Source organism: Python bivittatus, unplaced genomic scaffold, assembly GCF_059951505.1.
Source record: "Python bivittatus isolate LINGU-HERP-01145 unplaced genomic scaffold, Pbiv_v1 ctg000310_np1212, whole genome shotgun sequence".
Lineage (NCBI taxonomy): Eukaryota > Metazoa > Chordata > Lepidosauria > Squamata > Pythonidae > Python > Python bivittatus.
This window is the reverse complement of record NW_028277054.1, coordinates 4099386-4115279: the sequence shown is the minus strand read 5'-3', so window position 1 is coordinate 4115279 and position 15894 is coordinate 4099386. Positions and strand designations below refer to the sequence as shown.

At 45.4% G+C, this 15894-nt stretch overlaps 1 protein-coding gene across 1 annotated transcript in view; it reads right to left on the bottom strand.

The window, feature by feature from the left end:
• Positions 1–261: 261 nt before the first annotated feature.
• Positions 262–15894, bottom strand: part of LOC103056657 (cell adhesion molecule CEACAM6-like) — a 31859-nt gene continuing 16226 nt past the window's right edge. The window contains exons 5-10 of the mRNA XM_088139878.1: positions 10028–10300; positions 9341–9601; positions 7050–7173; positions 5136–5188; positions 3644–3672; positions 262–2312 (exon numbers count right to left, since the gene is read on the bottom strand). Coding sequence (XP_087996004.1) covers positions 2190–2312; positions 3644–3672; positions 5136–5188; positions 7050–7173; positions 9341–9601; positions 10028–10300 — 863 coding nt within the window. The 3' untranslated portion in view covers positions 262–2189. The remainder of the gene's footprint in view (positions 2313–3643; positions 3673–5135; positions 5189–7049; positions 7174–9340; positions 9602–10027; positions 10301–15894) is intronic.

Sequence of the window (15894 nt, the reverse complement as noted above, 5' to 3'; positions counted from 1 at the left end):
AATTGAATGTAAGCCAATGTATACACTTTCATGTTTTGGTCACTTGGTAACTTGAGATAATACTTCCCACCCGCAAAGATTTTGCAGCCACCACAGGCATGCAGTCCAAAGAGATGAAGGCCACACTGGCTATGAATTCTGGGAATGGCAGCCCCCCCCCCCATCTGGAAGGCAACAAAATGCAGGGGGACGGTCGTTGGTTCCCCCCAACAGAGAGCAATTGCGTGTTTTTTAAATAGCTGACAATACACAAAATCGCCTCTTTTTCTCCATTCTATTTTTTAATTTAAATTAAAAAACACATCCAGACACATCGATCGAAAAACAGCTCAAAGCCACTGTTAAACAACCTGCCAGCCAAATACAACAGTAACACAAGGTTTCTTGGTGGAGTTCCTTCATATGTTCTGCTATTTCCAGAAAACCCTTCTAGATAAGATGACACATGGGTTAGCTTGGGGACGGGGACCGTAAGGGCAACGTCCTTATTCCAAACACTGTGCCATTGTCCTCTTGCCCCAAAGCTTCGTGTGATCGCGGGCTGTCTTCCAGCCCCAGCCAACAATTAGGGAGGCCCAGGGTGCATGAGATGCTATCACACCACACGCATCACGCGGGGACAGGCTGAGTTCCTTGGCCAAAGGAAAGAGAAAGGGAGGGGGAGGGAGGGGAGACCCTGAACTTGCCATCTTAACAGTAGGTAGTGGTTTTTAAAAAGAGATTTTTCTCCTCTCCTGCCACAGACTTTAAGGGGCCTGCATTGGGACGCAAGGCAGACGGCTCATTCGAACACCACTGAGCTGAAGCAGGCAGCTGGGCGGCTGTAAGACGGTTGCTGTTTTTCAAAGCGAAGAGACACTCTTTGCCAAGCACCCTCCCTCTGCACGCTTGGGTGCTTTCAGGGCACTTCTTTCCTGCCCAGCTGAAGCATTTTTCTGCGGCGGGGGAATTCATCTAGCATTTGGGTCCTGTATTTACAGTTATTCTATACCAGCAATTAATTTAAAAGCCTCCTCCCGCTGTAGCTCAATGCCATATCTCAACAGTCCTACAAGCGGGAAGAAGTCCATCTGGAGAACTAGGACCTGCCCAAAGAGATGGACTTCAAAGCTGAGCGGGGCTTTTTCAAAAAAAAGCCCACCCCAAGCTCTGGAGTTGTCAATAAAGCAGATGACATTTTCATCTCCTTCTCGGAGTTACTGAAAGCCTCGCTGGCGTGACTGTAAATCTCTCTCTGGTGGTCTTCTTTCCAACCTGCCCAGCAAATGCCAGTTTGCAGGAAAAACCGGGAGATCTTCATTCCTCAAACAGCTGTTTCAAGGCCTCACTGTTTGACCTTGCTCATTTCACTGGCTCCTGATGGTTCCTCCTTTCTCTCTTCTGACTGACGGCTGACTCGTGTGGCAAATCTGGAGAAAACACGGAACGGTTCCAGAAGGAAAATCAAGGTGAAAATGCCCTTTGCCATCACCACTTCCCACCACAACCTTGAGTAACAGAGGCCCAAGGCTTCAGATCCGAAATGCAAAGGGACATTTGAGCAGGAAAGAGTATCTAGACACTGCAGAGATCTGACCGGGGGAAATCGGTTCCTCTGTGTTCTGAAAAACAGCGAATACCAATGGCAGGTCGTATGCTTTCCCAAGTAAATGAGACCTTTCTTCACGTGGCCTGGAAGCCCCATGAGAATAGGAGCCACAGCTGGCCGGCAACACCAAGCCCAAGTTGCAAAACAAAAGAAGAATCGTTTGGCACACTCAGCAATTACAGCAAGGATGGGAATGGGAGAGAAGGAAGGAAGAGGAAGAAAATGCAACTTCTTGCTTGTGGCTCCCACCCAGTTCAGTGGATGAAACAGCCTCCCCGCTGCACACACAGAAGTCATAACATGATGAAATGAATGTTGGCCCTCGTCACACTCCATTGCGTTGCCAATCCTGCTATTACATCAGGCATGGAGAGAAACCTTCACTGTTGCTGTTTTGCTTCCAACTTGAGAGGTTGGGTGGCATCTGGACAGTAATCGATCACGTGGGAAGGGGTTTCTCCCCCCCTCCTTTTCAGAGCAGATAGTTTTATCCTCCTTCTTCCCCACATAAGCTCCCCACCAGAGTCCGACAAGGGAGGTGAGAGATGAAGCAGAGGGGGCTCCTGTGCTAGAGAACCCCCAGAAAGGGATTGATCCACGATCACTTTTTCTTGATTTCAGAATAAATGGTACCACTGTCCAAAGGCCGGGAGAGTCCTGAGGTTGGTTGAGAAGCGTTATTGGTGCTGAAAGCTAATGTTGAATATTGTATGTCTTCTTCACCCTGTAAAACAGGAGGAAGGAGGGAAGGGGAAGACACAGGGAGATTAGAAAACAAGGACAAAGCTCAGGGTGGGAAATCGGTGTGGAACTGGCCCTTCCTTGAACGTTCAGCTCTCCCTGAAGAAAGAAACAAGAAACAGGAATAGCAGCGACGACACAACAACATGCGTCTTTGGGGACAGATACCAAAAAAGGCATGCAAACGGTAGTCCAGCATTTCTCAGTCACAGCAAACCTGTTTGTCCCTTCCAGTGATTCAGCCTCAAGCCTAAAAGTGGTGGAATATTCAGGAAGCGCTATTAGCTCATTTTTAAATATGCATTTTTTTAAAAGGTTTCAAGATACTATTTAAATAGTCATGCCTTTCTGTTTTAATTCCCTTTGTATCTTGCCCCAATTTTGTCTAGCGGTATTACGGTTTCTCTCCTGGGGCTCTGCTGGTCTGACTCTCGGGCATGATCACCCCCAACATTTGTGCCTGAAGGGCCAGTTAAAGGCACGGGAGCTGGGCCATGAAAACAAGGTGGCAACTCTTGCTGCATTTGAAGAGGCCCAGAAAAATGGAATATGAAACTTCTGCATAGTCTCTTAACAGGCTTTGGAAATTCTTTAATTATTGAGAAGGATTTTCTTAAAAGTCTTCTTGTATTGCAGTGGTAAACAACTGACTGTACTGTAGAAATGTTTAACTTACCCAAACTTACCCAGGAGTAAAAAAGCTGTGGCTGGGACACTCTGATGGTCTGTACTGGCACTATACTTTACTCACCTCGAGGATAACTACCCAGACTCCTGAGTCTTTAGAATCCATTAGGGTTATGATGACCCAGGGAATAATAATAAAAATAATAATAATAAAATAATAATAATAATTTGGAACAGCTTACATCCTGCGACGATCCCTTTAACAGCATCAAAGCAACATCTGCCTATCCCAGGTCCTTGGGAAGGACTCGATTGGTGGATAAAAATGCCAAATCCAGTCTAAACATTTGGCTGACTGTGCGACCAACAACCTAATGTGATACACCTTAGTAGCAACTCGGACTACAGAATACAGCAAGTTGTTACTCGGGGGACTTTTTGAGTTTTTAAGCAGCCTGAAGCTATGTATGACTGCTTGCCAAGGTCTGCAGGACAAACTGCTATGAAAGAAAAGCGGGATTAATGAAATAGTTGGCCATCCTTAAACAGGCCCTTCGTCTTTCCCACGATTGAAAATGGATTCTAGAGTTAGATCCCAACATTTCCAGCCTTCTGTCTTCTAGCCTGACCTTGTTTCCCCCTTTTGGAATCTGGTTGCGTGAGAATTGATAAGTGTTCCATTCTTACCGGTTTGGACTTGGTGTCGGTGGCCTGGTCTGAAATGACAGAGACAGACAGGACAGAGAGAAAGAATCAGGGAACTGGAGCAAACAAGACTGTATCCAAGCCCCCAAGAGCCACAGACACGGCATGGAAAACCCCACATGTAGCTTACAAACAAATGGCTGAGACCACGTATGCTGGGAGGGAGGTCCCGCTTGGTTAACAGAAGTGGCAGGGCGTGGAGAAAACACCAAGGTTCTTCTCTCAATGCCACGATTCCCAAGGTTCCCTCTGCCTTGAAATATAACAATATTTTGGGTGTAGATTTCTATCCCCAACTAAAGCCCAGGGAAGGAAGAGTCAACACGGTTTCCTCCTGTGGAGTTCTTGGTGCCCTCTGAGCTTCACTGTGGGTGTGAAGAGCTGGGTAATGAAACATCTGCAAGCAAACCACCAAGCTCAGAGAGCACCAAGAACTTCACAGTTCAACCCTGAGCTACAGAGTTTCTCTTCTACTGAAAGTTCCCTCCGTATGAAACTCGTGAAGAACTTAAGCGAAGTCTAGGTCCAGGTCTCCTGCGGTATCATGGAAAAGAGGACCACTGACAGTTTGAGAAAGGGGACTGGGGATTTCTAGGGCAGGTCCCTTTTCACATCTCTTCCTCTTTCTCCCATGCTTCAATCCACCTCCCTTCCCTTCTTACCTGAGTTCGGCTCTGGAGCATCCAGGCCAATGCAGGGGCAGAGAAAGGAAGCCAATGGCCTCTCCCCACATGCATTCTTAATGTTTAGACCAGTGTTTCTCAACCTTGACAACGTTAAGATGTATGGACTTCAACTCCCAGAATTCCCCAGCCAGCATGCTGACTGGGGAATTCTGGGAGTTGAAGTCCATACATCTTAACGTTGTCAAGGTTGAGAAACACTGGTTTAGACCCATGCGGTGGAAGGGCAACAGAGATGGAAGGGCCATTTCTCAAAGAGACCATGCTCCCAATCTCACCACCACTGGTGAGCTGTGGGATTTTCCCCCCTACCCCCCGTGCAAGCTGTCATGTAGTGCAGCAGCAGAAACCCCAGAAGACAATGCCGGCTTTCTGGGGAGTGGGGAAAGAGGGGGAACAACAAAAGGACAGGGGAGAGGAAGAGAGTTGAACTCCACCCAAAGCAGCAGCGTCCTGTTTTCCCAGGAATCGAGGTGCCAGTAGCAAGGTCAGAGAAGGCTTCTCCCAGGAGGCCCTTGGAAATGCAAGCTGGAAAAGTCCTCCCCCTACCTGAAGATCACGCAGGAGTTTCCCAGGATGCATCTGGGCTGTGGATGAAGAAACCTGCTCTCCTATGCTCTGGCTCTAAAGGGTGCAGGGAAACGTCCCCCACCTTTTCTCCAGCTCTAATGGAAGTGACTTTATAGAGACTCCCCTAAATCACAGGGCAGCGTGTGGGTGGGGGGGACCGCATCACAAATACAGGCAAGCATCGCACGGGCCCCGGCCCAGCCCAGAGGGCTGATACTTACTGTGGCCGGGCGCTGAGGGTATGTTTCCATTGGATGCGTGCTGTTCCGTCCTCCTAGATAAATAGCAGACACGGTGTGATCCCAAACGAAGCAGGGATCCGTTTCCCGACACAGCCAGCAAGTTATTCGTGGTCCTGCTCTACCAACCGTTCTTTGAACTCCAACACTCGGTTTTCCTTCCCTCCTGTTTATCGTGCCCGAGATGCCCCCCACCCCATCCTTTTCAAGTTTTCTACATTTCCTGCCGAGGACTCTCTGTGTGCCTGTAACACAGACTATTCTGCATGACCTAAAACCTTGGCCTCTGTGAGACAAGGGGTCAAAAAAGTCAAGAGGGCAGAAGTTGGATCACGACGCAAGCCCTGGTGCTTTGGCACGGGTGCGGGGCCCTGCCTCTGTCCTCTTGCCAGTTTGATGCTTCTCTGCAGATGCTGCTGCCAAGAGAATTCAGGCATACAGGTTAAGGCACACGCTCAAAATTCCCACCTGACCTGGCCGATGCGCTTATTGTGGGCTGTAACTAACAGAGGACAGGCCAGTTTTTCAGAGGAGTTTCTCCGATGTTGCTCTGAAACTCAAACCCCGACACGTACCCATCAGTCTGTTCAAAACTGGAACAGGAGGCGCATGAAAGAAGCGTATCCTTCCAACTTGGTTTTACTGATTGGACTATAAGAAGGGGTGAATCAAATATTCTTCCAAATTTTAGGGGAAGCAAAAAGAGAGGATCGTTCACGTGTTGAGCGCATGGAAGGTGGAATTATAGCCAGGTTAACAGATGGGAGCGATATCTAAGCTACAGATATGTTGGATGGCCACGTTGGCTGGAAATTCTAGTCCCACCTTGGTGCCCTCCAGATGTGCTGTGACTACAATTCCCAGCCCCCACAGCCAGCCCTAACATATCTGCATGGCAGATAATGGGTATGAGTAGGAAGTTTGGTCACTGTTTCTCTGCTAATACCCCAAATTGTCATTTTGGCACCGCCCATTATTTCAGTCCTAATTTGATCTCAAACACTTTTTTCTCCTTATGACCTTTTGGATTACAGATCGTGCCCAGTTTAAGAATGAGTTCTGTTCCCAAGGTGTGTCCTTAAGCTGTATGTAAGCCACAACAGTATTATTGTATAATGCTATATAAGTAGAATTTGGTAATGAACTCGGACCATTGTGTATTTAACTCAAATTTTGCTACGATAGGCTCTGTTCTTAACTATGGGTCATCTGTAAACTGGGCGTTCTTAATCCAGGGACTACCTGTGCAAAGATTATAAAAAGATGACTGATAAACTACCATGCAAACTGCCCTTCCCCCAATCCACTGTCTTAACATTTTATAATAGTTAAGCCATCAACTTTTTACTCCAGTCTTTCCCAGAGATGAACTGGGACTACAACTCCTGGCATCCCCAGCCAGCACAACTGTTGGCTCAGCAATGGGAAATATAGTTCCACCTATCTGGAAGGTACCAGAAAGTGGAAGGCTGGTGTCTCCAATTGATGTTAGTCTGCTCTTCCGCCCATATTGTTCCAACCTATTAGAGTTACTAGATAACTAGTAGTAATGGGCACAAGATCTACAGTGGTTTTGATACCAGTGAAGAAAGGGCAACAGTGGCTGTTCCGTTCCCTAGTAAAGCATCCTTGATCCCATTCTGAATTTAGTAAGCCTGGTTAGAGTTGATGTGCCTGCAATTTGGCCCCTTCGTGCTTCCAAAAGATGCGCAAGGCAAGACTAACCCAAGATTAAGAGACAGGAAAGAACATGGCCATTGGTGAGATAGTGCCAGCCAGCCCCTGAGAGTGCAAGTCCAAAGACAAGTGAAACTAGGTACACAGAGCAGGAAGCACCTGGAGAAGTCGAGAAGATGGCGTATCCAACTGGGAACCCTGAGTCAATGGGAGACTTACCAACAGGAAGCCTTGGTGAACAGAAAGTACACAACGCCTACACAAAGCACAGCTCCAGCCACAGAACCGATGACAATCCCAACAATGGCTCCAACAGAGAGACCAGGTGGTTCTGAACTCTCTCCTGTCAGGGGAAAAAGAGAAGACATGTGAGGGTTGGACACCACACAGCCATGGACTTCTTTATTTTGTTGAGTAGATGAATGGGGGGTAACTTTCAATGGAAATCCTACTCTTTGCCTGGTATCTTCTGAACCTGAAGCTAAAGTGGGAATTTAAATGGAGCTGTAGCTCTGATTCCTTGAATCTGAGGAACAGACATTTCTCTAGTAGGAGAAAGGATAATATCAAAAGCTTTGGGTGCTGCCACAACCCCATACACCAAAAAAACCCCCAAAAAACAACAACCAAAAAAACACTTGTGGCCTCCACTTTCCACACATTATTTAGCTTCTGGACATTGGCACACAAGGAGAAGTCATGACACTGCAGGAGATAACATGAGAATGATATCTTTTGCCATACTCACACAAAAAAATTCCAATGAACATTTAGGGGAGGAGGAGGAGGAGGAGGAGGAGAAGGAGAAATTCCATGTCTACCTTATACAAAAGTTGGCTTTATTCTAAAAGTTGTTAATCATTCTAGATTAACAAATTCATACCTCCTACATTGGTAGTGCTAAAACATCACTATGAGGGTTTCCATGGTGCAAGTGAAAAAACACTTAATGTCTCTCTTAACATTATCCTCACAATAGCAGTCCTGTGAGGTAGGCTTGACTGAGAAAAGGACTGGCCCAACGTCACCCAGCAAGTGTTCAGGCTGAGGGTGGACTTGAACCTGCTAGTTAATTATCTTAACACTCCCCCCCCCCACTCTGGCTCCTAATGGCAGATTTGTAAAAGGGACAGTGAGAAAAACCAACTCATAGAGAACCCGAAACATGCCACGTAAGAGGCGTGATATGTAGAAGCTTGGTCGACATTACCCCCAAAGACACCTTTCTAACCCCTTCTCAACCAATGTTCTCCCAGATAAATACACCACACAGCCTCATGTGCACGCTCCCGTCCAAAACGTTACTAACACACAGCACCGAGACCTATTTTGGGAGAAAGTTGCCCCAACATTTTCTTCAGCATTCAGCAGCAAAGATAAACGCCCTGATCAGTATTCTGGCATGCAGAGAATGCGCAGGTTAAGTTTTTGTACGGGGCAACATGCGACGACAGAGGAGCCTTGTAAATCAGCCAGTAAAAAAATACTAGACCACAATTTTATTTGCATCTTTTCTTATCTGTTCTTCTTCTTTTAACTACCCTGCTGCGGTTGGCAAATGAAGTGGAAAACGCCATAGCTCTCACCGTGCTTTGCTGCATTTCTACATTGGGAATTTCTAGCAATTAATTTTTCCTATCAGGGCACTGAATGTCTTTTCTGCTTGCCTGGCCCCTGAATGGAGTTCCTTGTCAACGGTGATGGCCAGGTGAGGGTTTGGATGGCAAAGCATGAATGAGCCTTTTTTTAATGTAGCGAAGTATACAGAACAAAAATAGTAAATACATCCGTAATATTGCAATAAAGAAATGGCATACATTACAGGAGGAGTCCGATAGCACCTTTTCTGACACACACACACACACACACACACACACAATTATTATTAGAAGGCTTCCTGCCTTCTACTGAAAATTGTTAGGTGGAAAAGATACTACCCAATTCTTTTTTTACCACCATAGACTAACCCTCCTACAACACATACATGACAGCAATTAAAATATGCTGAACATAAGGGAGGAAAACGATTAAGGAGAAAATAAAACATCAAACATCAAATCCACGTGATGCCAATATAAAATTACTTCAGTCCTGAAAACTCTTAAATCTTGACCCTATAGAAACATATGGCTCCATCTTCCCATTTTCAGACTATAAACCCATTTCAACCCTTGACCAAGAACACTTCCTTTGAATCCATTCCATAGTATCAGGAGAATAATTTTTTTTCCCTTTCCATAAGCTAATTCTCTTTGCTGACCCTTGCATGTCTGCCCCAAGGGCTCTGTTCAGGCAGTTAGTTGTACTTCATTCATTACACTGTAAACTGCAAAGACTGAGGATGAACCCTGGATTCTGACCTCTCCTTGGCATCATGCTTGGGGCGTTCTTCCCAGAATAATCTCCAGCCCCGAATCATCGTACCCAAGAGGAATTAGGAAGCTTCAAAAACTGGAGGAACGAGAAAGAATCATGGAAGGGAGGTCCATCCTGAGAAATCATGCTCTCACCTGTCAGTTTCACATAGACAGAGGCTGAAGCAGTGTGGCCGGTGAAGGAATTTCTAGCCTGGCATGTGTAATTCCCTTCATCGTCCCAGGCCAACAAGTCAACACGGAGAGTGTCCTCCATCTCATTCTTAGCTGTGTTATTGAAGAACCACCTAAACTCGGCTGGAGGCATGGAGTCCGCAGTACAGAGCAGAACCAAGGCAGAACCCAGTGGTTGGACTATGGCTTCTGACTGGTTCAGCTTAGCAGCCATGGGCCCGTCTAGAAAGGAAAGGAGGTAGAATCAGGGCAAAGGGGTGGAAGAAAAGGAGGCCCAGCTGGTAAGCAGGGGGAATGTACCCCACCCCACAGACCAGCAAGACATCAGGGCACCCTGGGGGCCAGGAACAGGGCTTATCATGGACCAGGGTTCACTGGGGTGCAGTCCCAAAAATGATTTTCAGTGGTGGGGCTCAATTTTCAGAACATGAGAAGGTTGCCTTAAGTCTCTGCAGAGCATCCTCCCCTCCTTGCAATGTCTCCTTCAGCTACCTTTCTTCCAAGAGGGTTTGGAGTAAGAGGCTCATGGCCTCTTGGCAACTGAGAGTCCCCATATTTTTTCATTTGGGAGATGGGAAAGAGAACCCTTGTTGCCACATCTCCACAGTGAAGCAGGAGGAAAGGCCCAGTCAAAGGGGGGTTACTTACATGCCATTGCAATTTTTGTGGGGTTGCTTGTGGCGTTGCTGACAGGGTTGCGGGCTGTACAAGTGTAGGTCCCTGCATAATCTTGGGCGAATTTAGGCAGAATGAGGGTTCGATTCTGATCGGAAAACTCTGCCTTAACTGGGACAGGAGCACCATCCTTGGACCAGGTGACGGTGACTTTGGAACTATTGGAGGTTCTACAGTGAAGTGTGACATTTTCCTCCTTGGACACAAGAGATGCCGAAGACCACAGGACAGGGTCTGAGAGTGTTTCTGCACATAAAACACAAGGGTCATCCTTCTGGGTACTCACGGCCTCCGACCCTTCGCCATCCAGCAGGGTCATCATCTAGGAATGCCAGGGTTAGGAGAGCCTCTGTTCTGGAGAGCCTCTGCTCTGTTTGGAGGAAACTTATGAAGATTCAGGTGCCTAAAAGGTGGGTCCATCACCTTACCCCCTCTCCCCTTCAAGCCAATTCAGCCGGCAGACGGCGATAGTTATCACCAACAACTCTCCGCTAAGAAGTCTCTCCAAGAATCCTAGATTTAGGTCCACTTCTAAGGAACCAGCAAGCTGTGCTTCAATAAGACTTGGATATGTGGTTGAGAATGACTGGCTCATGATGTGTGCTTTGAAACAAACAATTCAGTGGAATCATTAGCATGAGCGTTCAGGAGGTTATGAGAAGATGGTATTTTAATTGTTTTTTTTCTTTCTCTTCAATGTATTGGGCTGGGCATTCTCTAAGATGGTGTTTCTCAACCTTGGCAACTTTAAGATGGGGGGACTTCAACTCCCAGCATTCCCCAGCCAGCCATGCTGGCTGGGGAATGCTGGGAGTTGAAGTCCCCCCATCTTAAAGTTGCCAAGGTTGAGAAACTCTGCTCTAAGACCTCTTGATAACCCTGATGAAGACTCAGGATGCTGATAACCAAGGCCTGAAGGAGGGTGCTGGACATTTTTATTTTAAAGTGAAGCAGGACATGGAGGAGTGGAGGGCAGAAGAGGGTGGGCTTCCTTCTCTTCACAACTGCCTCAGTACTTGCTATTGTTGTAGGCCCAGCTGGTGCCAGCCTTCAGAGAGGGCATAAATTGTGCAAAGACTGTAGCACCTTCTTGCTGTTCTCAGAACCTGCTTCATTGGAAGCCAGCAGGCAACGGGCACCAGCAGACAACACGGGCGGGGGGGGCTGGCAACCCCCCTTGGAATTTGGAGAGTGACTGGAAGTGGTCTCACAGAGTGGCTGCCATTGCAGAGGTGGCAGTTGCGGGATCCCCATCAATCAGAAGGGAAATGGGTGAGGCTGCTCCCTACCCTGGCACTTTTCAAACCCCAACTGACCTCTCTGCTTTGTTTCTCGGTATTCTTCTCGAGAAAATTCTGGGCTGCAGCCCAAAATCCATGCAGGCTCTCTACAACGGAGTGGGCTTTGGTTGATGCCCAGTGAAACTGACCTCGCACCAGCTCAACCTCCCATCTGTTGATTGAGGAGACTCCGCCACTCCACCGTGCTTTCTGGAAAGTCTCAGAGAACAAATATAATATCTGGAGGGTGGTGGGCTTTCACTGAGACCTGTTGGTTATGAACTTTCCATTTAAATTACCTTGCATACAGGTATGGTCTCTGATGTTCATATTCTGACGCTCTTACTTTGACCTTCATTGCTTTTCTGCCAGGCATCTTACATTTTAGATTCCACATTTTATTGAGTTTTGAAAGCCTAGAGCAAGGTTTTTCAACCTTGGCTGCTTAAAGATGTGTGGACTTCAACTCCCAGAATTCCCCAGCCAGCATGGCTGGCTGGGGAATTCTGGGAGTTGAAGTCCACACATCTTCAAGCGGCCAAGGTTGAGAAATACTGGCCTAGAGTCAAAAAGGCTGTTTGCAAAATCGATTTTATTCTGTTTTCTCATTCCCTGCTTTCTAACTTTAGCTGGGTGTTTCATTTGTTTAGAGAAACGATCTAAAGACTATTTTGCTACTGGGAGAAGACAATGGAGCAACACATAAATAATAAAGAGGGAGCCTTTGTTTTCTTGAAGAGCTGAACGGATTCAAAATAATCATGGAAAAAAAAAAGAGAGAGAAAGAAAAGCAATGAGTAACAGGCCATGGGAACTGTTGTTAGAGAAGTTGGTGAGAAAAAAAAACACAACACTCTTTTTAGAGAATTTCCTTGTACGGAGGACAGGCATTTTCTCAAATAGCAGCTATAGTTTTAGTGCTGGAATCCAGCACCTTTCCTCATTTTTTTTCTTAACAATGATACCAAGATTGGCATCAGACTGGTTTTCCTAAGGTGGGGACAAGATGGTTCCTGTGATCAGAGCAGTCTAGTGGGTTTGCCAAAGTGGGCTGCTGCCAACATAAGAAGGCACAATACACAGCAGAAAATTAAAAAAAGAGGGAGGGAGGGCAAAGATTGATAGCAGCAGGGTTGAGAAACCCTGCAATCATTGCACACTGTGGATCCCATCCAGACATGTCTGCATCAGCCAAGGATGTTCCCCAGGTGGCTGTAGAAACCATCATGCTGTGCCATATTCTAGCAATTAAATTTCATGGGCCCAAGGAGGGGAAAAAAAAAAAAAGCAAAGAAAAAATTTAGTATTGGTTACAACAGGGTTCCTCAACCTTGGCAACTTTAAGACGGGTGGACTTCAACTCCTTGCTGGCTGGGGAATTCTGAGAGTTGAAGTCCATCCGTCTTAAACTTGCCAAGGTTGAGGAACCCTGGGTTACAATATTATTTGGGAGGCAGTATTTTCTTTGCATGTGGGTTGAAATAAGATACTGGTGAAAATCAGTGCCCCCGTAGCCATTTTAGGACCCCGAGACAGCATGGGGTGAAGCACAGATGAAAGGGCGGAGCAGGTCAGCCTCAAAACAAAGGAACAGTTTTCAAATGCCAGGAAAGAAAGCGATCACCCAAACCCCAGGAGAAATCAACTTTTGCAGATCACCACTCTCATTAGCTTCTCCCTTCCATTCTAATTTGCTGTTTGGCTTCTCTTGCCAAGATGCAACCTCCTGATGGTACAAAGTCCTAAACTGCATGTTATAATGTCACCAGGGACAATGGAAGGCACCAGTCCAGTGGAAACCTCCCAAAAGCCGGTGGAAACTGGAGCTGGACCTGCAGGAAAGGTTTTTTAGAACCAGGTAGATCCTATGGTCCATTAGCTTGGCAACTTGCCATGAGGGGCATTCATATAGGCTACTAGAGGTGCCGTACAAATTAATTTACAGTCAGGGCTCTGCGGATTATAGGCTTTAACTCTCCCCATTCAGGCAATCTGAATTGTCCACCAACCTCTCCTCCCCACCTATATTTTGTTTCTGATCCAAGTCTCCCAATTCCTCTAATTTCTACATAGCTTCTTGCTATTTATATTTTGCAAATCTGGTTTTCCTGATAAGTCAGGGACAGGCTGCTAGAAATATTATTGATCTCCCTCTTTGTTCCCTCAACTTGGCATAAGGACTAGACGTTTTTAGGATGGGTTGTGATTGAAAATTCCCACCCAGTGCTCATGTTCTGAGAAGTTCCCACCCCAACTTCTCAGAAAACTGGTCCCTATATGCCTGTGTTTTCCTTCCTACAGAACCCCTAGTCAGGGACAATTATGGTTGCCTTCTTACATAGGCCTGATTATTTTTGTAGCTCAGGTCTTGGAAACATGTACGAGAGCTACAAATCCATAACTCCTACATTCTAAATGCTTTTGTAGGGGAAGAAGCCCAGATATATCGGTGTAACGCTGCCCAATGGGCACTTCCTAAAGGGCCATTCAACACTTGCAAGAGGATTCTGCTGGCAATCCAACAAAAAAATTCAACTCTGAAACTTTAGTTCCTTAGCCAGTCTTTTCCTTATTGATTTGGATCTTTTCAAATCAGACGCCATTATTAGTCTAATTCTCTAAGTCACGATGTCCTGAATGAATTCCCTCCTGTGCAACTGCAAAATTTCAGCAGGAAACTTCCTGCATCATGAAAAGGTCCTTCAGAATCCACACTTTGCAGAACACAAAGTAGAAGAAGATGAAGCAAACAACATCGACCCCATCAATGGCTAAGCTGTTGTTTCACAAAAGAAACTAGCTACTGAAATGGTTTCACCATGCAAATACTTCTTAAGGTGGGACTGACAGATGGTTCCTTCTCTCTCCACTTCGCTGACAGCTCCAGAGTCTTCCATCTCTGTTACAAAGCAGCCTCAAATATCAGTGCCAATATCTTATGATAGCGATCAAATATCTTATTTTGGTCTTTGCCTGGTAAAAAAACTGCAATCATTTAGCCAGGGCCCTTTTCTACTTCTGGTGTCTGAGAATTTTCAAGGGCATACAGATATGGGATCAGATATGTGCCTGGTCTGGAGACCTTTCTTATTATTTTTGTCCAACTCTGCATTTCAAGTAATGTCTGGTCATAAGGTCTCTCACTGTTTCTTCTGGGTCTCTGAACATGGGCACTGGGTGGGAATTTATATGGTGGAACATCTAACCAGCTAAGCCTGTGAGAGCCTATCATGACACAAATAAAGGCACTTACCAAAGAGGGCTTGATCTATGGCTGCAGGAGGGTCTGCAGAATAAGGTCAAAAAAGTCAAGATGGCAAAGCTGGGCTTCAATCAGACCACTGCAGCTGCCATTTTTACTTTTTTGATCACTGTGGACACCCTTGCATGGCCCCTTAAAAGTAAAGTGTGATTTTAGTTTTTAGTTTCAATTTTAGGAAGCATCTTTCAGTTAGAGATGTTAAAAGTTTTCTACTAAAAGCCTGAAATGGCTGTCCCAGAACTCTGATTCCAAACAGCTCTGAGTAAAAGGAAAACACTGTTCATTAAAGTGGTTATCATTTGAAAGGGGAAATAGTCCAAGCAACTCTACAGGAATTGAAGCTGAGACACTGCAGAAGTTGCATCGATGTCAAAAAAGTTCAGCGTTCCTGATAAATGCATCCGACTGCATTCTCCTTCCAGTTCTATCCGTGTGGCACCCAACACCACAGCTATTAGGTGCTCTCTGTATGCACACAAGATTGTCATAATTTAATCTGGAAATGTATACCCTGACCAACCATACATTCCCTATATTCCCCCCAATGAACAGAACATCAAGCAACACTTTGTGGAATTTTTGGTGATCATTATTGTAGCCATGGAAATAATAAAGTTGAATATCGGCCATTAATATCTAGCAACTCTTAATATAAACCTACTCTACTAATGCTTAACTGCCATTAAAATAACCTTATTACCCATAGGTAGTAATTTTGAAGTGGATAAAAATAAAATAATATCCTTCTATGCATGTCTTTTTGGAATAGCATCTTATCTTCATTCATTCTTTTCAGGACTTTCCAGAATTAAGACTATTAGATAAGGGGCAGAGGTTAGGAAAAACAACCTTCAACCTTCAGAATTTTTCCAGTTATTGTAGATAGAACATTCTAAAAATGAACATCCCTAAACTGATGAGGAGATATCAGTCCTAATGACTGTGTTTCTTATGCTGTGGGTATTTGGTATTAAAAAAAGATTGGAAAATCGCAATGATAAAATTAGACACTTTCTCCGTAACAGAAATGAACGATGTGGAGAAAGGGAGAAGACACCAAGTGCTTGGTCTTTTAAATTTCAGTTCCCTCAATATCGTCCAGCGATGACCAAAAGGGAAAAAAAGAAAAGAAAAAAGAAAAGAAAAGAAAAGAAATTATACCACTGAATATATTTACAGTTCAGCATGAAGAATTGCAACAATATTGGAGAAGTATGGAGTGACAGGAGACAAGTGAAGTTCTAATTTGGTTTATATATCTTTGGTCAATCCATGATACAGATTTCACAATTATCATC